The 20,853-nt window shown below is 44.2% G+C and overlaps 2 protein-coding genes and 1 long non-coding RNA gene across 12 annotated transcripts in view; 1 reads left to right on the top strand and 2 right to left on the bottom strand.

Annotated features, from left to right (window-relative positions):
- The first annotated feature begins 73 nt into the window (after positions 1-73).
- On the top strand, positions 74-11,828 carry LOC145542140 (uncharacterized). Of its 2 annotated transcripts, XR_014079612.1 has the most exons (3): positions 74-344; positions 677-796; positions 11,627-11,828. It is a non-coding gene; the product is annotated as an uncharacterized LOC145542140 (long non-coding RNA). The 2 variants fall into 2 exon arrangements; XR_014079613.1 differs by lacking the exon at positions 677-796.
- RSKR (ribosomal protein S6 kinase related) lies at positions 1,441-6,894 on the bottom strand. Of its 4 annotated transcripts, none has more exons than XM_081580361.1 (12): positions 6,682-6,894; positions 6,051-6,299; positions 5,874-5,957; positions 5,681-5,749; positions 5,263-5,332; positions 4,923-5,027; positions 4,717-4,757; positions 4,444-4,471; positions 4,245-4,334; positions 4,069-4,157; positions 3,835-3,945; positions 1,441-3,394 (listed from the first exon to the last, which is right to left on the bottom strand). In XM_081580361.1, exons 1-12 carry the CDS (start codon positions 6,736-6,738, stop codon positions 3,170-3,172), a joined length of 1,218 nt encoding a protein of 405 aa, XP_081436487.1. In that variant the 5' UTR covers positions 6,739-6,894; the 3' UTR covers positions 1,441-3,169. The 4 variants fall into 4 exon arrangements, with proteins under 4 accessions (XP_081436487.1, XP_081436485.1, XP_081436483.1 ...); XM_081580359.1 differs by having other exon boundaries at positions 6,051-6,296; positions 6,682-6,833; XM_081580357.1 differs by lacking the exon at positions 4,444-4,471 and having other exon boundaries at positions 4,245-4,362; positions 6,682-6,833.
- BLTP2 (bridge-like lipid transfer protein family member 2) overlaps positions 7,167-20,853 on the bottom strand; it is a 29,376-nt gene continuing 15,689 nt past the window's right edge. For 4 of the 6 annotated variants that reach the window (XM_081580327.1, XM_081580330.1, XM_081580328.1 and 1 more), the window contains 15 exons: positions 18,763-18,920; positions 18,260-18,466; positions 13,472-13,571; positions 12,810-12,992; positions 12,203-12,324; positions 11,597-11,752; positions 11,393-11,514; positions 10,642-10,822; positions 9,926-10,012; positions 9,615-9,725; positions 9,345-9,480; positions 9,110-9,240; positions 8,829-8,930; positions 8,390-8,524; positions 7,538-7,959 (listed from right to left, as the gene is read on the bottom strand). In XM_081580327.1, the coding sequence (XP_081436453.1) occupies positions 7,777-7,959; positions 8,390-8,524; positions 8,829-8,930; positions 9,110-9,240; positions 9,345-9,480; positions 9,615-9,725; positions 9,926-10,012; positions 10,642-10,822; positions 11,393-11,514; positions 11,597-11,752; positions 12,203-12,324; positions 12,810-12,992; positions 13,472-13,571; positions 18,260-18,466; positions 18,763-18,920 (2,114 nt within the window). In that variant the 3' untranslated portion in view covers positions 7,538-7,776. Of the gene's footprint in view, positions 7,282-7,537; positions 7,960-8,389; positions 8,525-8,828; positions 8,931-9,109; positions 9,241-9,344; positions 9,497-9,614; positions 9,726-9,925; positions 10,013-10,641; positions 10,823-11,392; positions 11,515-11,596; positions 11,753-12,202; positions 12,325-12,809; positions 12,993-13,471; positions 13,572-18,259; positions 18,467-18,762; positions 18,921-20,853 lie in introns of those variants that run through there. The other 2 variants (XR_014079607.1, XR_014079608.1) reach the window with 2 other exon arrangements.

Here is a 20,853-nt window from a genome sequence, read left to right as displayed (position 1 = left end):
CCGCTCGGGACTCGGGCCAGGCGGGCAGGGGCGGGGCTTGCATTGGCCCCGCCCGGCCATGCCCACGGTGGGCGCGCGCGCGGTGTGAACCCCAGCATCAACCCTCAATGCGGGCGGTGGGAGCAGGGGGCTCAACGCCCAAGGCCAGTTTTTCGGCCTCATCTCCGAGAGCGTAACGGGTAGCTGGACGGTCGAGGAATCTATCCCTCTTGCTTGAGAAGGCCACTCTCACTCCCAGTCAAATAAGTTGTCGCCGTGGCCTGGCGTTATACGTCTCTCCCTCGGGTTTCCCAGTTACTTTAGCCGTGACCGGTAGGAGCCGGCCGAAGGGTCTAGAAGGGAAGGTGAGTGAAGTGGTTTTTTTACTTAGGTTGCTCGGTCCGCGAACAGGTCCTGCGTCCGTGATGACCTCAAACAGCCTGCGCTGTCATTTAACCTCTCCAGAATTTCTGGTGTTTTCTTGGGACTTACCTCAGAGCCCGCAACAAGTTTACTGGAACAGTCATAGCTCACAAGTATTGGACATTTATTAGGCACCTGGCACTCTTCCAGATGCCTTTTATATCTTATCTCCTTTAATCCTGAAATGAGCTATGAAATAGGTGCTGTAAATATCCCCGTTTTACAGACATAGGAACTGAGCCACACACAATGTCTTTTGTTCAATGCCCCGCAGGTAGCATGTGGCAGGGTACAGATTGCCACCCACACTACCAACTATATTCTACTGTTGAGACCCCTCTGTGTGGGAAACTAGCTACTGGAGGTGGGACTGATTTTGGGAAATAGCCTAAAGGTAAGTATTTGGAGTTAAAGAGTTTACTATAAAGTATGTTCGGTTGAACACTCACAGGCACCTTATTGACACTCTGAAGTCATAATGAATTTGGAAAAGGCAATAACCCAGGGAGGAAAAACCATAATGTTATGAACTTCAGGGCTCTCAGGGGATGGGCTCTTCTGTATTATCCAGTAGCAGAGCCACTAGCCACATGTGGCTACTGAGCACTTCAAATGTGGCTAGTCCAAATTGAGACTGTAGGAGTAAGATATAAACTGGATTTTGAGGACTTTGTGTGGGAGAAAAAAAAAAATACCTTATTTTAAAATGTTGACTACATGTTGTGAGAGTCACTCAGTTGTGTCCGACTCTTTGTGACCCCATGGACTGCATAGTCCATGGAATTCTCTAGGCCAGAACACTGGAATGGGTAGCCTTTCCCTTCTCCAGGGGACCTTCCATTGTGGGCGGATTCTTTACCAGCTCAGCCACAAGGGAAGCCCAAGAATAGTGGAGTGGGTAGCCTATCCCTTCTCCAGTGGATCTTCCCAACCCAGGAATTAAACTGAGCGGATTGCAGGCAGATTCTTTACCAATAAGCTATATTGAGATATTTTTAGATATATTGGGTTAAATAAAATGCAGTACCACAGACCTGATGGCTTAAACAACAGAAATTTATTTTTTCACAATACTGGAGCCTAGAAGTCTGGGATCAAGGTGTCAGCAGGGTTGGTTTCTTCTGAGGCCCCTTACACTGACATATTTGTTGGTGGATCAAGTCACCAGGTCTCCTAAATTCCAGTCTAATACTCTTTACTATTTTAGAAGCCATTAGTTTCTATTTCTAGTATTGGTTTTTTATCCAATGTGAAGTTCTGGTCATGACAACTTTAGAAATATGTAATAAAGCTTAAAAAGTCTCTAAAGAGAAACAAATGAGATACTCAAAAGGCTTAAGGATACATTATTTATTTATATCTCAACCTAATTCTAAAAGGCTTACAAAGATGGAGATGATCCAGTAAGATTTAAAAAAAAGGATTAAAACAGAAAAATGAGAATAAGAAAAGTAAAGGCAGAAAAGGAGGATGGAACCGAGAACATGGCTAGCATACAAAACATAACATGAGGTCCTAAACACTTGCTGGAAGTGGACCACAAACTGCGTTCTAAGTGGTCTAGCATCATATGAAAAGAAAAATAGACTCAGCTGAATATAAACTGTCTTTAACGTAAAAACCAACCAGCAATTGAGGAAAAGCACAATTGGGTTCAGAGAAAATTTTCTCACATACATCCTTATATAGAACATTATGATCTATAAACACCCTTTACAGTATCCACAGCCATTAAATTTCATAGGGATTTTCATATGGATTGTCAAAGTATAATTCAGAAAAAGCAGTTCTGCAGAGGTCAATTAAATGCCAGCTATGTACAGGGAAAATCTGGCTTAAACCAGGGACAAAATTAATAAACAGTACTCAGAGTACTTCCCAGACTCTCTTCAGATATAACTGAAGAATAATGAAAGTGAAGCTTTTAAGAAGTTAAAGAAAAATGAAAAGAAGTCATGAAGGCCAGAAATGTATACGAATTTAAGGTTCAGATGATTTTCCTAAAGGAAAATGTTCTTGAGTTACATCTCTTATCTTAAATCTCAAAGTTGATGTCATGCCTCTTAATCCATTGGTTTGCCCATCACAAACTAAACCCGTGGCCATCTAGGGACTAGATCAGTTTAAGAATACTTAGGTCTTTCAAAGAGGTTTTGTTTTTGAAAAAATGTGGGTAGTTATTCCAGAAAGAAGACAACATGTAACCCACCTCATGTTTCATTTCTTATTCTCTTCCTCACAGTATGCTATTTGATTAACTTTTCAAATTTTTAAAAATTAAGACTGACTTGGGGCCCCAAATCATGTTTTACCTGCATATTTAGGGACTGAAATAAATGCTAGCTTTTGAGACCTCTGAAAAACATTCATACTGCTTCTGACAAGCCTATTGAACACATAAATAGCACCTTGGGAACCCATGAAATGTTATTGCTCATGAAAGGAAACATGGCACAGAAACAAGAAGGAAAAGTGGAATAAACTTCTGGCTAAAAACTGCAGGGTATAAGCACCGGAGAACTGAAATAAAGGTAAAGGTCCACACTCTGATCTGAGATTGAGAGATAGGTTGTATGATGAGGTAAGGACTAGGGCATCGTGGCTGCCAACAGCATTACACCCAGTCTGAACTCTGGTCCAACACCTAAAGGAACAGAATGTTAAGAGGCTACAAAGTAAAAACAAACTGATCATCAGGTGGTCACAGTGAGCTGGCAGTGGAGGAAGTCCTTAGGTTCCCATATGGGCCCCACTCCAGTAGAGGAGCTCAAGCCAGCCTCGGGTGGACCAGGAAGGACTCCAGATTACAGTCAAAGTCCTTGAAGAACATGGACTCCGATGATGGACTAGACTGGGTAGCTTGTGTCTCCAAGACAAAGTCCACTGGATGCTTCTGGAGGAGCTCTGGGTCAAAGGCCACACCCCGGAAGAAAGGGTGGAGCTGGAAGTGATGCAAATAACGTAGACGGTGAAGGGGATTCTGGCGTAAGAGCTGAAGTAAAACAGAGCATGAAGGATGAGAGACTAGGATATGAAAGGGATGGAACAGAGAAGCTGGAAAAGGAGAAAGAAGTTCATGGATCTGTGGAGGGCAGGGAGAAGAACCCAAAAGAATAGAGGATATGTAAAAAGTGGGAGAAATAGGCTAATTGGGGGGCAGCAGTAGGAATAAAGGAGCTGTATTGGTAAGAGAGCAGCACTCTCTCAGAAGTGACCTGCTATGGATGGGGACGAGCTTTGGAGGATCAGGAACTCAGGTATAAAGTCTGAAGTGCTAGTTAGAAGGCAAGTAGTGAGGTAGTACTTGATCAAGTTGGAACAGCCCCCATACCTGCCCACCATCAATAACTAATCAGAGGAATGGGGACATATCACTTCAGTGATAAGGAAAGAAGTGAAAGGTTTTTGTAGTGAAGTCGTGCTTGCCCTTACCTCGTGGAGCAGGAGTGAGAGCCCCTGGTTAAGAGAAGATGGGATCTCAGAGTCATAGTGGGTCACACTTGCCAACATGGCCACGTGATCTCTCTCTGCTGGCACCGGGAACTGAGTTAAGGGGTGGGAAGGTGTCATTGCTTAGTAAGAATAAGGAAAGATTTCTTATCTTCTTCTTCCCACCAGAGAGCAACTCCTCTTCTTCTCTGCCCAATGTCACTACCATTCTCTCACCTTTCCAGTTGACAGAGAGAAAAGCAAGACACCCAGGGACCACCAGTCAGCAGCATGGTTGTAAGGCCCTCCACTCAGGACCTCGGGCGCTACAGATTTGAAAGATACTTGTCACTGACATCTGTTGGCTTTCCTCCTGCCTACTGCTTACCCATCAGCTTTAGCCTCTCCCTCACCCATGTACTGAAGAGTGCCACAGATAGTATAGGCTCGGGCTCCTTGGGGCAGGTGGCGGGACAAACCAAAGTCTGTCAGTTTCAGATGGCCTGTGAAAAACAAGGCATCAGCACCACTCTGTTCCAACCCTCATCAGTCATGACTTATTTCCAAACTGCGGAGCCTCTTATTCTGGAACTAGAAAAAGAAATGACTTACCTCGTTCATCCAGAAGGATATTCTCCATCTGAAAAACCACAGGTGAGAAATTATTCATTCTCTTCCTTTCACCCCTTTTTCATCATGTGTATCCTCAGCTGAAGATGCCCTTGCTCAGCAGCCAAGTCTATACTTGGAGGGCCTTTGCCCAAATCCTTAACACCCACGAGGTTCCCAAGGTCAACTGTTCTCAGCAACTCCTCCCATCTTCTTGGACCTATTGGAACATCTTACTGAAGTCCCTCCTCAGACAAAAACAAAACATTTAATTACCTTCACATCTCGATGGATGATGCCCAAGTCATGGAGATAGCCTGTGGATGACAGCAAGCATGAGGGTTACTGAAGCTCTTTGTCCTTTCCAATTTCCCTGATAGCTCCCACCCCATTTCTATCCCTGTTGACTTCAATTCTCTCCTGCCTCCTCCCTCCCTCCTTAATTCCTTCCTCATTTCCATTACCACTCCTGTTTCACTTACACAGCACCAGGATCAGCTCAGCAGCAAAGAGGCGAATGGAAGCCTCAGTCAAACAGCCAACAGCAGACCACAGGGAGTACAGATCTGTGCTGCAGTAACTGCACACTGCAAAGCACCAGAAGTCTGGGCAATATTTGGGGGCTACTATGCCTGGGTGCAAGGCATTGCATGCCTCCTGCCCAAACAGATACCATCTGCTGTCCCCTCTCCCTCTGGGAGAGAGCAGTACTACAAGAAGGGGAACAGAACAAAGGCAGAACAAGCCAAAGGGATGGGTAATCTCAGGTGGGGAGTACAGCATAAGTACCCTTGGGAATGAGGCGAGAAGCCAGTTACTCACTAATGAAGAGGTGTCGTTTTCCCTGCCAGCTGTCCCCCATACTGTGTACAAAAGGATGGTTGATCTGTCGCTATGGACGAAGAAGACAGAAGTTAGGAATATTGAGGGTCACTGAGGATCAAGGGAGCCAGAAGTCAGGCTTTACCTACTTGTGCAGAAAGGAAGATGCTGCCCCACCTCTCAGTTCAGGCTGCCTGCCTGGTACCCCACTACTAAGGAACTGGATGTGCTGGAGAGTTTTCCCTCAGGACCTAGAATCACTCTACTGATAGCTGCATTTCCCGAGATCTTTTGGTTACAGCAGAGGGAGGGGTCAGAGTCAGGAAAAGCAGGCTAGTTGGACCAAAAAAGGTGCTTCTCCACCTGTAGTTTGGTTCTTCCGAGGGTCCATTCCAGAGCTGTGTGCAATACTGCATACCTGGATGCTGACCTCCTCTTTGCACTGCCTCAGGATGTCCCTCTGTAGGACCTTTGCCTTGGGCATCACCTATAAAAGGAGAGAACTGATGCTAGAGGGGAACAGTGTTATTAAATTGTTTATTCCTCCCAACCTCTCTGGAATCAAGGCTGGAGGCAGGGACTAGAGAATGTGGGAGTATCTAGGTCCCTACCTTCACTGCAAATACTGCTTTCTGGCCACAGTCTAGCACCTTGAGGACCGTTCCAAAGGAGCCTTTAGCCACAAGGCCTAAAATCTGTACAGAAAAGTGGAGAACAGGGCAGTTGAGACTCTGTTTCTTGATTTCTCCCCGAGACTGAGACCCTTTCCAGGGATTCCACTGACCTACCTTTAGCTGCTGATGCCCCCTAAGGGGCCTAATAGGAAACTCCGGCAGAAAGAGGTTGACGAACTGAGGCACTGGCCATTCAGGCAGCGGCTTCTCTACTAGCAGTGGGGCTGGCTCCAGGGGCGCCCGGTGCAGGAACTGATGCCCCCGTAGTCCCCACAGTTCTTTCATACCTGACCTTGTGGTCCCCACACCTGACCAGAGGCTCTTCCAGCCTTGGACCCAGGGGCCCTGGATGTTGCCACCCTGCTGAGAACCAAAGGAGCCACTAAACCTTCTGCCCCTAAGGCATTACAGGTTCTGCCCATCTTAGCAGGCACTCCCTCAAATCTCAACCCTAGAGACATAGACTAGGCCCAAGCAAAATAGCCACTACCCTTGCATCAAGCCAAGGTCTGGATTTCCTGGACACAAAATCCTCTAGGAAAGCAGTATTTGGACATTTCCCCCATATGGCATCAGAAATTCAGCCTGCACCTTTCAGTATGGGGCTGGGATAGCTACTTTGATAGTAAAGCCTCCCTGCCCCACCCCCACAGTGGACAACACTGTCACTGCCAGTCAATTGCCAGGCCTCAAGCCCATGCCTTTCACCTTCCCTGAACAAGCTGCCAGAGGCCCCACACCCTACCTTATGAGAAGCAGCCATCTGGGCATGGTGCCCCTGCCGACAGCTCACTGCTCCCATCCCCAGCTTCTGCCTCCTCTTTCCTTCTGCTAAATCTGCTGCCCCAGTTACATAAGCAGTTCCTCCCCCAGTGCTGTTACACACAAGCCCCGCCTCTTTTCCTTGCTGTTCATGACTAGAGATGCAAATGATGCAGTCAAACCTCACCCTTATCCCCAAATCCTATCGCCCTGGTGAAGAATAGCTTAGAGCCAGGACTAAAATGTGCAGAGATCTGTCAGCACATGACCCATGTCACATAAGAGCTGGGAAATATCTGTGGTACAGCTTCAGGCAGGAGGGAAGAAGCCACCCTCAGAGTGGCACCTAGGATTGGTAGTTTCTTGGATTGATGGAGAGAAAAGGATACAGGCTGAAACCATACACTCAATACAATTAGGAAAAAAAACAGCATCAAATTTAAAATATATTTTTTCTCTTTAAATCACTTTTTTTTTTTTTTTTTACCATTCTTCAGGGGATACCCCAGGGAGAGAGACCCATGGCCAGCCCTGTCTCCTACTGCCATTCTCCAAAGTGAGCTTGGCACAGTTTGGGGAGGGGCTGATTCCCCCAGAACACTAATACCTCTTTCATACAGGGTGGTGGGATGAGGGACAGACGATCAGCCCCTCCCCTCCACTTTCTGGCACAGAGGGAGAGCAGTTAAACTTACAAATATATATATATATATATGTATTTTTTATATATGCTTATTTATAAAAATTTATCACACTTGATCAGAACTGTCCCCCCTCTACCCTTTCAGTTGATCCCAAAACTAGATTCTGGCCTTGGAGCCATTCCCTGGGTCTTGCTCTCTTGACGCCTCTCTGGCCCTGGACCTGCTGATCAGTGTGAGGTAGAACTCAGCATTATCCATCATGGTCTGTAGGAACCAGCCAGCTGTTAAAGAGCAGGGCCTCTCTCCACAGCACCCTGTGGGCTCCTGACCCCCACAAATCCTATAGGATGAAGGGAAACACCTCCCACCCCACAAGTCCCTGGGGCCTGAGTCAGAGTCAGATCCTGTACTGCAGCCTCTCTTGGATTGCCGGATCACTTGCGCCTGCCAAAGATGGACTTCTTCCCAGGATTCTTGTTGCCCACACTTAAACCGATGAGGAGCCGGGCCTTCTCCTCCTCTTCCTGCTGTTGCATGTTGAGGTCCGATTTAGTTTCTAGTTTTCCCCGGACCTCAGACCCTGTTGCAGGCTTCAGCCTTAGCTTCTCTTTGATTACCTGATAGATTAGAGAGGAGTAAAAGGGAAGGTAAATATTAATGGGACAGGCAGAGTAAGTTAAGTGGAGCAAGTCAATAAAGATTTATTAAACTTACATGGACACACAATGGGGGCAATTCAGATTATTAAACGAGCTCTGCTTTCAAGAAGCTTACAGTCTATTAGAACCCATTCTAAACATGAACTTATGTCAGTCCTTATTTCCCTAAAAATCAACAGTAGTTAACATATATGAAACACTCAGTAGACATTCAATTTAACCATCTGAGCAAAGTCATGGAGAGGATAGGAATAAAAATCACTCCATTCACCTGCCCCCTTCCCATGGCTGTCTGCTAACACATACATGTTACAAGGAAATGCCCCTGAGCAGAGGATCTGCTTGCCAGCCTCTGTTAACCAAACAGCCATGAACTCTGCCGAGATACCTGGGCAACCAGGGCTTTGCGGCTGTCCCTCTTGACAGCCATGGCAAAGTCCAGCCACGTCCATGTGTTGTTGTGGTACTCCAGACAGGGCAGCACCAGGTTAAGGTCGCCCCAGTCCACACTGTTCTTCTCACCCTGCAAGAGAAAGAGTGGGAGGGAAGAGAAGAGAAAAAAATATATTGGCTGCTATTTTTAGTCTAAGCCACTACTTGAGTCCACATCTGGTACCTTTCTGCAGCAGCAACCTACAGATGCTGATTTCTCCCTATCTCAGTCTGGTACTGGTTCCTAAGGGAATCCAGAGGGAATAGCACAGACCACAATCCAGAGGGAACAGCACATTACCCACAGACCACCTTCACTATCTCTGTTTTTAATATCTGATCTTATCTGGTACCCTTCCCATACTATTCTAAGAAAGTGCTGGGAGAGGGCAGACCTTGTAGCTGACGCACAGTGGAACCTGTGGGATCTTTATATAGATGAAGGAGTTGTTCATGGCAGCTCGCTCTTTCATCTTGTCAATATCATCAACAGGGTGCTAGGAAAGGAAGGAAAGAAGTGTGTACCCCTCAAGCCATCACAAGAAATTCAGGACCCCAAACATCTCCTTTCATCCCTGGAGTAGACTCAAAAAGAAACAGAAGAAATCCCCAGCCAGGCCAAACAGAATACCCCAGGACTCTCCCATTTTCCTATTATCAGAGGCATGTCTGGTACCTCAGGTGCTTTGCGAAATGACCTTCTGACCCCAGAACTCCGATTCAAGCCCTGTGCCACACCCTTCCCAGGGCCCAGTGGTGCTGTATCATCTGTTGCAATCAGCTGCCGAGGCTTCACCACTGGTATTCCTACGAAAAAGCAAGTACGCTAGCTGTTGTCCTCCTTTGGAAGCTTCAGCCGTCTCTGGGGCTGTGACCCCAGTCCTCTGGAGTTCCACCATTAAAGTTCTCACCAGTAGTCACCAGTTTGGACTTATCTTCTTCATCGCCAACCTCATCATCTTCCACACTTCGGCCAGGAAAGAAAAAGCCCATTATTCTATGGAAGAACTGGTGTGTCAGCTGGATGGTGAGAGGCACCACATTTACCTAAAGAGGAAAAAGGCTGAAGAAGCAATTAAGCTCAGACATCATCCCTCAGTTTACCTACCCCTAACGTAACAACGCACAGATAGCTTTTAACTGCCTTTTGTTCCTAGGTCCCCAAAGGACTGTTTACTAACCTCAAAGTGCTCCTTAACAGAAATACCCCCAACTGGGGGCCGGACTTTGCTAAAGAGGCGAAGGGCCAGTTGTCGCCCAGACTGGCAGGAACTCTGGGGCCGCAGGACTACCTGTAGGATAGACAGTGATAAATCAATCCACAAATCTTCTGCAGACCGAGAGAAGCAGCAATGGTCTTCCTAAGCTAGGCAAGTTTCCATCTCACATCACCACATTGTTTCCCAGAGTTGGGTTTATGTGGAAGTTTCATTGCAAATGCCCAGTGTTAGGAAGTCTGTAAATGGGCTGGGAATAGGGAACTAAGACTTACCTTATAGACAGCATTGGGGAGGAGATTGTTCATAGTGAACCAGCCCAACTCCAGAAGATGTTCTGCTGTGTCATCAGATTTATTCACCTATAAAGACAGATCCTGACCACCCAATCCACTTTAATAAGCCTTTCTCAAGAGCTTACCAGAGGACTGCTACCTATATCATTTGTTTTCAGGTTCTACATATGCTTTTGCTATGTCTTTCAATCTTAAAGTCAATGCACCCTCTAATCCAGTATTCCTAATGGGCACTAATGGCCAGAGCACTAAGTGCCAGCAATACTTTCCAGTCCCTATGACATTAAAAAATGGTCTCAACACATTTCCAAACATCTCTGGGGGAAATGGAAGAATAATGAAGAACGTCCTGTCCTCCACGCCAAGGGTAACTGCAGGAAAGATGTATGCCAGTATAGAATTAATGGTTCTATTCTAAGCTGCACTTGGAAGACTACTTTCCTCTGGCCATATAGAATAATTATCTTCTTCAGTGAGGGAAGCATTTGATCAAGCTCATCTGCATCTCTATTATTTACTATTACAAACAAATGTGTATGAGGGGTACTCTCTCTGCTCATGTTTCTATCATTATTAACAACCACTCATACAACCATTAACAATCACATAATAGTTTCTCTTTGTGAGTTAGACTCCTGAGAAAGGTCAATGCCTCTCAATATAGCTGTCTTTGTGTGACTGTATATACCCAATACCTTGCTGTAGAGGAACCGTTGCAGCTCCAGTTCAGCAATTCCTAGCTGTCCATCTTCCTCGGTCAAGCGCCATCGTGCCTGAGCAAAGTAGAATTCGGTACGGCGGACCACACTCACATCCTCTTGCTGCTTTCGCAGCTCCATCTTGTTGGCCTGCTGCAACTGGAAATCCTTAAAACACCTATAAAAGGATAGGAAGGTCAAAGCCAATACAGGCAACAGCATTTGGGTTAGAGGTGAGGTGGAATGCCCTAGAATGATGCAGGAGGTAAACCCAGATATGGACCTGTTCTAGAACAACTATTCCCTAAATATTTTCATTGGATTCATTGTTTCTCACATGCTGCCATGTGAGCACAAATGCCATCTTCAGTTCTACAGCTTCTTGAAGTAAGCTGTTCCTACTAATAACCCCTACGATTATATCTGCAATTGTGTTCCCTACTGATCAACTTCAAAACATTTTATTTTTAGTTCAGTTGCACAGCATCATGGCCACAAAAATGATCTTTCTGAACTACTTGTTTTTCTCATTTTCCTGGAAGTACTCTAGTAAACATCCTAAGAAAGGGCTCTCCTGTTCTCAACCTGTTGGCCAAGTCTAACAAGGCTCATTCAGGAAAAGGTGCCTGAATCTACTACATCAGCCTTTGATAACATACACTAGACCTAAAGACTATCAGAACGCAGGCAAAAGAAACTGACTCCATCTTGGGCACCAGAAAAGGGCATGGGGAGAATGCTGTGGCACCTGATGAGGATATTAAGCTCTTCACTTTCCAGCTGTAGATTGGCCTTCTCCTGGTTTAGCTGCAACTGAAGCTTTACATTCAGGTCAAGCAGGTTCTCATTCTTGCTATCATCCTGCAAAGACTAGGGAGCCAGAACAGGAGAAACTGAGAGATTTCCCATGTCTTAGGAGACCTCCCTACCCTCAGACTGCCCAGGAGACTACCTTCATGACAGAATACATCTGCTTTTCCAGCTGCCGTATCTGTGCCACATGCTGCCGCACTGCCTCCTGCAGATGTAATATGCTGCTGCGCTGCTCCTCAGGATTGCTAGAGATCTCGAGCTGGAACCTGACCCGCTGCTTCTTCTCACTGTGCTCCTAAAGGAACAGAAAAGGAAATGAACAAGAGACAAGCCTTGCAGTAAAGTAAAATATAGAGAGGAACAAGAAATGATGACCTCTTCCAGAATGTTCATCTTCATCTGTCACTGTTAGTAGCAAGAGTAAGGAGTAGGCCAATGCAGAAGATTTGGCAATGTGGATTTCACAATAAGCCAGTTCCACAGGGGAGGGACAGAGGTGGAAGTGGGGAGTAGTTTGGTGTTTTTAGAGGTAAGTGAAAAAATTGACCAAGAAAAACAAAGGACCCTCAGACCTTTTCTAGATAACTAAAATTTCAACTGCTGCTGCTAACTAAAAGACGATGTATCATCCACCAGGCCCTTTTTCAGTCTGAAGCATGGCTTTTCTTACTGGACCCCAAATAAAACCACAAGGTCTGGGGGTTCCTCTGAGGCTAACTGGCATTCTATAACAGATCCTACTCACCTTCCGCTTGGGTTCTACGTGGAGAAGCAGGTTATTGACGATGTCCAGGATCATAGCATACTGAGCTGGGTTGGTGGAGATTTCCAGCTCATGATGGATGAGGGTAAAGGTATCCACAGCCCCTAAATAATTGTTTGCAGCTGAATAAGAGACTCAGTTTCTCCCTAAATTTCTACCCCATCTCCTAATCCATATCTTGAACCACGTCTGTTAATTAACCCCATAACAGGGCTTGGTGAGATATGCTCATGGGTAGAAACACCTGCTTATTTCAGAATCAAACAATATGCATTCATTCCAGTTATTTGGTTTTTTTTTGCTGAGACTCATGGCATGTGGGATCTTAGCGCCCCAACCAGGGATCGAACCTGTGCCCCCTGCAGTGGAAGCACAAAGTCTTAACTATGGGACCACCAGACAAGTCCCCCACTTATTCCAATTCTGTTCTTTCCTAGCAGAGCTTAAAAAATAAAAAGCAAAGTGAAATGCTAATGCCCTGTGCATACTGGAACTCTTAATAACACTACTGCCTCAAAACCACTACGGAAATAACTACTTTCACAAGTTCCCTACTCCCCCCCTCAAAAGCCTTTCAAACCCTGAATACCTTCTTGCTTCTTCAGGAGATCTTCCTTTTCCTGGTTCTCAGGAACCTCAGGTGGCTTAATCTGCGTTGCCAGCTCAGGATCAATGTCATGGCTGTAACTAATATAGTACATTCTGCAGTTGCAGCGTGAAATGATCCTCTGGATTTGCTGGGCTTGCTGCGCCTCGGCTGGCTGGTTCCAATCTGGGAAGAGGTAGGAAAGAGATAAGAGAAAGACATTCTCAAAAGAGGTACTGTAAGAGCCTCCCAGCTATGTGTGATGTCTAGGTAACTCCAGACACTTGCTTTCAATATAGCCTAACACAAAAATGGTCCTAATCCACATATATTAACCTTGCGTGTCTGCATGCGTGCGTGCTCAGTCTCTCAGTCACATCTGACTCTTTTGTGACCCCACAGACTGTAGCCCACCAGACTCCTCTGTCCATGGGATTTTCCAGGCAAGAATACTGGAGCGGGTTGCCATTTCCTTTACAGAGGAATCTTTCTGACCCAGGAATTGAACCCGTGTCTCCTGCACCTCCTACACTGGCAGGCAGACTCTTTACCACTGAGTCACCTGGGAAGCCCACATTAATCTTAAGAATAAGTAAAGAAATGAGACCCCCTTCAGGATTCATGTCTGCTCCTCACCACATGATGGGAAAGAGGTGAGAACTGACCTGTGGTAGTGGTAACCATGCCTCCCACTGCCTGCCCGCTCTCCATCAGCTCTTGCACAGAGTCCAGACTACGCTGCCGGTGCTCCTCAATATTCTTTACCTGAAGACAGAGATATAGGCATCTTTAACTCCTGGGGGACCAGTAGCTTGTCCTGCCCAACTGGGTCATATATCTCTATAATGCAAGTATAACACTACTGAGACTTTCACTGCCTAGAACTGATAAATCTCCCAAGGTAAAGGACAAATGTCCCTCTCTCCTGGCTCATACTACCCAAGCTCTCCAAACCCAACTTGAATTACATTCACGTTTTGCCAGGATTCAGGCCAGAAAAATACGAGCTAGGTAAAAACCGAATCATGTCTGATCTCACACCCATAAGGATGGCTACCATAAAAAAATGAGAAAATAAGGCAAGGATGTGCAAAACTAGAACTCTGTGTACTGTTGATGAGAAGTAAAATGTTACAGCCAGTATGAAAAACAGTATGGCAGTTCCGCAAAAAATGGAAAACAAGGACTTCTCTGGTGGTCCAGTGGTTAAGACTCCCTGTTTCCAATGCAGAGGCATCAATCCCTGGTTAGGGAACTAAGATACCACATGCCACACAGTGTAGCCAAAAATTAAAAACAAACAAACAAAATTAACAGAATTACTCTATAATCCAGCAATTCTACTCCTGAATATATACCCAAAAGAATTAAAGGCAAGGTCTTGAAGAGAAATGTGTACTCCCATATTCATAATAGTGTTATTCACAATAGCTAAAATATGGAAGTCACCCGAGTGTTCATCAATGGATGAGTGGAGAAGTAAAATGTGGTATATACATACAATGGAATTCAGGTTTAAAAGGAGGGAAATTCTAACACATGCTACAACATGGATGAACCTTGAAGACAATATACTAAGTGAAATAAGTCAGTTGGTCGCAAAAAGACAAACATATATGATTCCACTTATATGACATACCTAAAATATTATATATATATATAAGAGATATTTAAGAGCAGTCAAAATCATAGAGATAGAAAAGAGAATGGTGGGTGCCAGGACCTGGGGTAAAGCGAAATGGGGAGTTACTGTTTAACCGGTATAGTTTCAGTTTTACAAAATGCAAAGAGTTCTGGGACATGGATGGTGGTGATGGTTGTAAAACATTATGAATGTACTTAATACAACTATACATTTAAAACGGTTATGATGATAAATTTTATATCATGTTATCAATTTCTTTTGGCCATGATACACTGCATGGAGCTCTTCAAACCTGCACCCCTGCAGTGGTTTGCAGTTTTAACCACTGGCGATCAGTGCAAAGAAATAGAGGAAAACAACAGATTGGGAAAGATTAGAGATCTCTTCAAGAAAATTAGAGATACCAAAGGAACATTTCATGCAAAGATAGGCTCGATAAAGGACAGAAATGGTATGGACCTAACAGAAGCAGAAGATATTAAGAAGAGGTGGCAAGAATATACAGAAGAACTGTACAAAAAAGATCTTCACGACCCAGATAATCACGATGGTGTTATAACTCACCTAGAGCCAGACATCCTGGAATGTGAAGTCAAGTGGGCCTTAGAAAGCATCACTACGAACAAAGCTAGTGGAGGTGATGGAATTCCAGTTGAGCTATTTCAAATCCTCAAAGGTGATGCTGTGAAAGTGCTGCACTCAATATGCCAGCAAATTTGGAAAACTCAGCAGTGGCCACAGGACTGGAAAAGGTCAGTTTTTATTCCAATCCCAAAGAAAGGCAATGCCAAAGAATGCTCAAACTACCGCACAATTGCACTCATCTCACATGCTAGTAAAGTAATGCTCAAAATTCTCCAAGCCAGGCTTCAGCAATATGTGAACCGTGAACTTCCAGATGTTCAAGCTGGTTTTAGAAAAGGCAGAGGAAGCAGAGATCAAATTGCCAATATCCGCTGGATCATCGAAAAAGCAAGAGAGTTCCAGAAAAACATCTATTTCTGCTTTATTGAGTATGCCAAAGCTTTTGACTGTGTGGATCACAATAAATTGTGGAAAATTCTGAAAGAGATGGGAATACCAGACCATCTGACCTGTCTCTTGAGAAACCTGTATGCAGGTCAGGAAGCAACAGTTAGAACTGGACATGGAACAACAGACTGGTTCCAAATAGGAAAAGGAGTACGTCAAGGCTGTATATTGTCACCCTGCTTATTTAACTTATATGCAGAGTGTATCATGAGAAATGCTGGGCTGGAAGAAACACAAGCTGGAATCAAGATTGCTGGGAGAAATATCAATAACCTCAGATATGCAGATGACACCACCCTTATGGCAGAAAGTGAAGAAGAACTAAAGAGCCTCTTGATGAAGGTGAAAGAGGAGAGTGAAAAAGTTGGCTTAAAGCTCAACGTTCAGAAAACTAAGATCATGGCATCTGGTCCCATCACTTCATGGGAAATAGATGGGGAAACAGTGGAAACAGCGTCAGACTTTATTTTTTTGGGCTCCAGAATCACTGCTGATGGTGACTGCAGCCATGAAATTAAAAGACACTTACTCCTTGGAAGGAAGGTTATGGCCAACCTAGATAGCATATTTAAAAGCAGAGACATTACTTTGCCAACAAAAGTCCGCCTAGTCAAGGCTATGGTTTTTCCAGTGGTCATGTATGGATGTGAGAGTTGGATGGTGAAGAAAGCTGAGCGCCGAAGAATTGATGCTTTTGAACTGTGGTGTTGGAGAAGACTCTTGAGAGTCCCTTGGACTGCAAGGAGATCCAATCAATCCATCCTAAAAGAGATCAATCCTGGGTGTTCATTGGAAGGTCTAATGTTGAAGCTGAAACTGCAATACTTTGGCCACCTCATGTGAAGGGTTGACTCATTGGAAAAGATCCTGATGCTGGGTAGCATTGGGGGCGGGAGGAGAAGGGGATGACAGAGGATGAGATGGTTGGATGGCACCACCGACTCGATGGACATGGGTTTGGGTAGACTCTGGGAGTTGGTGATGGACAGAGAGGCCTGGCGTGCTGCAGTTGATGGGGTTGCAAAGAGTCGGACACGACTGAGCGACTGAACTGAACTGAACCACTGGACTGTCAGGGAAGTCCCTTTTTATCTTTTTTATGTTTGTAAGTTTTATGTATGTTTTAATCACAATTTTTAAAAATGGAAAAAAATCACGTCATGGGCAAAAAAAAATTCATCAAAACAAATGACAAATACCACCCATTTTGGTATTCGTGTGTTTGTGTTCTTGCTGTTTTCTATCTTCAGACTGTTCTGACACTGTTGCCATGGGGGAAGGAAACTGAATTCTTTGGACTCTCTCTGTCAAGCTGAAGTCAAAGTGAATAGAATGAGTGATATGAGAAGAACACAGACAATCTGCCAAGTCACAAAAAAATTCGTATAGGAATGGCAATATCAAAGTCCTTCCCACCTCAGCCAAGGACATTCTACTCTGAAGCAAATACCACAGTCTGAGAAAAAAAGAATTCCCTTGCAAAAGAAGGCATGCCTAATAGAACCAGAGGTCCAGAAAATGCGAGAAAGGGAGATCTTGCATAGTTCATCCTGCTACCTCTGCATGAGTAGTTAACATTTTCTGTGCCTATCTCCTGAGACTACTGGTAAACAGTACCGCTTGCCTCAACTACAGCTGTAATATATCAGCATGACCTTTCACATTATCATCAACCTGGCCCTGATTCAATGCTTATTACCTCTTATATAATTTCTACTTGGGGTTGAACCTTAAGATCATTGGAGTAATAAGTACCAGTCAGGGAGGAGGGAAGAGGGGTTAGCTTTGTCTCCAATGAGTAGAATGAAAAATGAAATTATCACGTTGGTCCCAATCAGATGTAGCTGGATCCAATAACTCATCTGAATGGACCACACCAGCACAATGTGGACATTTAACACCTGTTAAGTAATCACAATGCAGAATAGTGGCTAGGTACATCTCATACCCATTAGAGCTCCCAATAAATTTGATGATAGTATATCCTAGAAATTACAGTGCAAACTTAGTTTTACCAAAATGCTGAAAATTTATAGCTTAGTCCCTGCCAACTGCTCACAATCTACCTAACAAAAAAGATTATCTTAATATACAACTAAGACTTCCCCAAACATACTGACTTAAATAAGACTTTATTTCCATCTGAATAAAGCTTTGTATTTTTCAAAGTACTTTCTATTTGATCCTTTCAACATCCTTGTGTGAGTGAAATATTAATTCAGTTTCACAAATAAAGGTGACTTGCCCAAGGGCTCATGGCTACTAAAACGGCAAAACTGAACTCGTATCTCACATAATAACCTGCCTCCCAGACAAGCAGTCTTTCTCTTCAACCTTACCGATTTTCTGAAACAACTAATCAACCATCTTCATGAGAGATCAGAGAAAGGCAGCTAGAGAGCTTACTGAAAATTCCCAGGCTTACTGTCTGGTTTTTTTGGCTGCCTACTGATAAGTATGATCTTATTAATAGTGGTCAGCAATCTCAAGTTAAAAAGTTGCAATTCATTTTACTCTCATGTTGGGAAATGAGAATTTCTCTTGCAATGAAATAGAATAAATAGTATGAGATCTAAAAAACAGAAAAAGCACTATGTGTTCACAGATCACAGACCAGAAACTGCACGGAGTTTCTATATTCAAGTGTTACCAGCCTCATTATTCTACAACCTGCTAGCAAAAGGTACTATCAAGGACTGTGCAAGCCATTTTGGTGAAAGGTGCCAACTATGGAAAACTGGAGAGATATTAGGCCTTCCCAGTCCTGCCAACTAACCTCTAACCAGAGCTGTCGGCCATCCTGCTCAGTGGGGCTGCTTTCAGTGGTGGCAAAGTACTGCATGCCATCTAGGATGCAAGTCCAGGAGGTCTTTTGCTTCAATGTGTCACCATACCAGGCTGGATGGTGTTGGCACTGCAGCAGCTGGGCTTTGGCAGCTGACACAATGACACAGCCTTCTGTCTCTGCTCCACGAAGAACCATCTATGCCAGAGACAGAAGCAGAGTCGCAGCACAAGGGCCAGGAAGAAGATGGAAGGTTAGTGAAAGGACTGTACCAGTGACTGCAGGTGGGTCTAATTCTGGCTTACTGAGTGAGCTCTACTGGCTTCTACTAATGGAAGCGATTATCCACGGTACCTGTTATTAATAAAAAGGGTAGTGTTTTGGAGCTCTACCCACCTATTCTTCCGTAGAGGTGTGTGTGTGGGGGGGGGTAGGTAAACACACATGATTATCATCTAGCCCTATCTTGGGGTACTCTAGTAAAGAGAAGGTACCTGGCAGTTGACCAGCTCGATAAGGCAGTTTCGGTTATATATGTCATCAGTCTGGCAGGCAGCAATGCCACACAACTGGTCACTCACACCTGACTCCTCTTCTGTGAACACTACAAACCTATCTGTCTCTTCAATCAGCTTCTTCAACATGTAGGCACCTGGCAGAGAAATAAGAAGTGGGGGGAAAAGCCACAGAGTCAAAGGAAAGAGAACACATCCAGGGCCAAACTCACCTTCTTTCAATTTCTCTAGAACATATTCTCCCCAACTTGCAACTCCAGCTCAGCCCACTCCACCACTTTAGGGTAACAGTTGTCATTTCCTTTTCCTTCAATTTTAATAAAAGTAACAGATTCCCAAGAGAAACTTAGAAACGCTATGTAAATGCTAGCATTTCTTTCTCTTAGGCATATCCACTCTGAATTACTCTAGGATCTTTTTCCCTTTCATCGTGTTCCTTCTATTTTTCACTTTAAATATATTTTTTTAATTTTTAATTTATTTTTTAATTGAAGGATAATTGCTTTACAGAATTGTGCTGGTTTTTGTCAAACATCAAAACGAATCAGCCACAGGTATACGTATGTCCCCTTCCTTTCGACTTCATATTGTTTTAAATACTATTGTTTTTTGACCACTCCTTTCCACATAAATCATTCCCTTGCCATCAGTGTCACTGTGTTCTAGCTCTACTGCTTTCTCTGATTATGCCTTTAGATCCTCCGCCTTCTCCCAGGTTTTAGAGACAAGTCTATCTCTTAAGGTCTCTCCTTGGCCTGTTCCCTGTTCTTTCTTCTAGAGTTTGTCTAACAATGGTAGGTTAAGAGCACTGTCTCCAGAATTAGACTAGCATGCCTATGTTCAAGATCCTATTTCTACCAATTACTTTGATGGTAACCTTTGGCAACTGGCTTTAACCTGTTTCCTTGTGTGTAAAATAACAGTAACTATCTAATATGGTTTTTGAGAGAATTAAATGGAATAATATATAAAGTATTTCACAGGATACCTGCCATACAGTTAAGCATTATCTCCTGGGCATTAACTCTTAGCTCTGTGCTGAAACTCCCAATCTCTAACTCTAAGCCCTAAGCTTTTAGATCCTCATTTCCACCTGTTTTTTAGACATTATCTAGACGTACTACTTGCACGACAAACTCAGCATGTCCAAATCTGAACTCAACAATACTACACCCCCACAAACCTGTTTAGCTTCTGGCTCTCCTACTTCTGATATTACTGTTATTATCAAGTCACCAGGCTCAAAGCATCAGTCAATTGTTATCTCCTTCTCCATGTTCTAACTCCCTCTTCCAACCAGCTGCCAAATCTTACATGTGTACATAACATTTCTGTTCATCCCCTCATCTCCATTCCCACTGCCTCTACCTAGTTCAGGCACTCCTGGCCTCTTGTTAAAATGGCGTTAATAGTTTCCTCATTTGTCTCCCCCACCTACAGTTACTTTCTCTCCAGTCCTCCCCAAAACCACCACCAGATTTATCTTCCTAAAGGTAAAATGCTAATGATGACACACCCCTATTCAAATCCTTCAGCAGTTCACCACTGTTTACTGAATAAGAAACAAAAACTCCCTAGCCTTGTATGAAAGACCTTTGATAGTCTACCTGCAGCTTTCCTTTCCAGCATCTTCACCCTTGGCTACACCCTGTGCCAACTCAGACTATTCACTCTCCTCTGAACATACTGAGCTTGACCAACTCCACTCCTGTTCAAGATACTCTCTTTTCTTTCAATGCCCTTTCTCCTCATTTCCACACGCTTAAACCATACTAGGCCTTCAAAGTCCAGCTCAAATGCTATTTCCTCAATAAATCCTTCCCTGTCCATAGGACCTCCTTCACTACAGTCAAGAACTCACATACTCTGTAATTTCTCTCTAGCGGCACTTAGCATTTTTCACCTTGTCGTTAAACTCACCATGAACTTGCATTCCTCTGTACTTGTTATTCTCTCTCTCTAAAATGCCCTCCTTTCTTTCTTTGCCTATTAAACCTCTCAGTCATGTCTGACTCTTCTGCAACTCCATGGGCTGCAGCCCAACAGGCTCCCCTGTCCATGGGATTTCCC

Source organism: Giraffa tippelskirchi, chromosome 3 (assembly GCF_054371585.1).
Source record: "Giraffa tippelskirchi isolate mGirTip1 chromosome 3, T2T-mGirTip1v1.2.pri, whole genome shotgun sequence".
Taxonomy (NCBI): Eukaryota; Metazoa; Chordata; class Mammalia; order Artiodactyla; family Giraffidae; genus Giraffa; species Giraffa tippelskirchi.
Note: the sequence above shows the minus strand (reverse complement) of the source record. Positions and strands in the feature narration are given on the sequence as shown.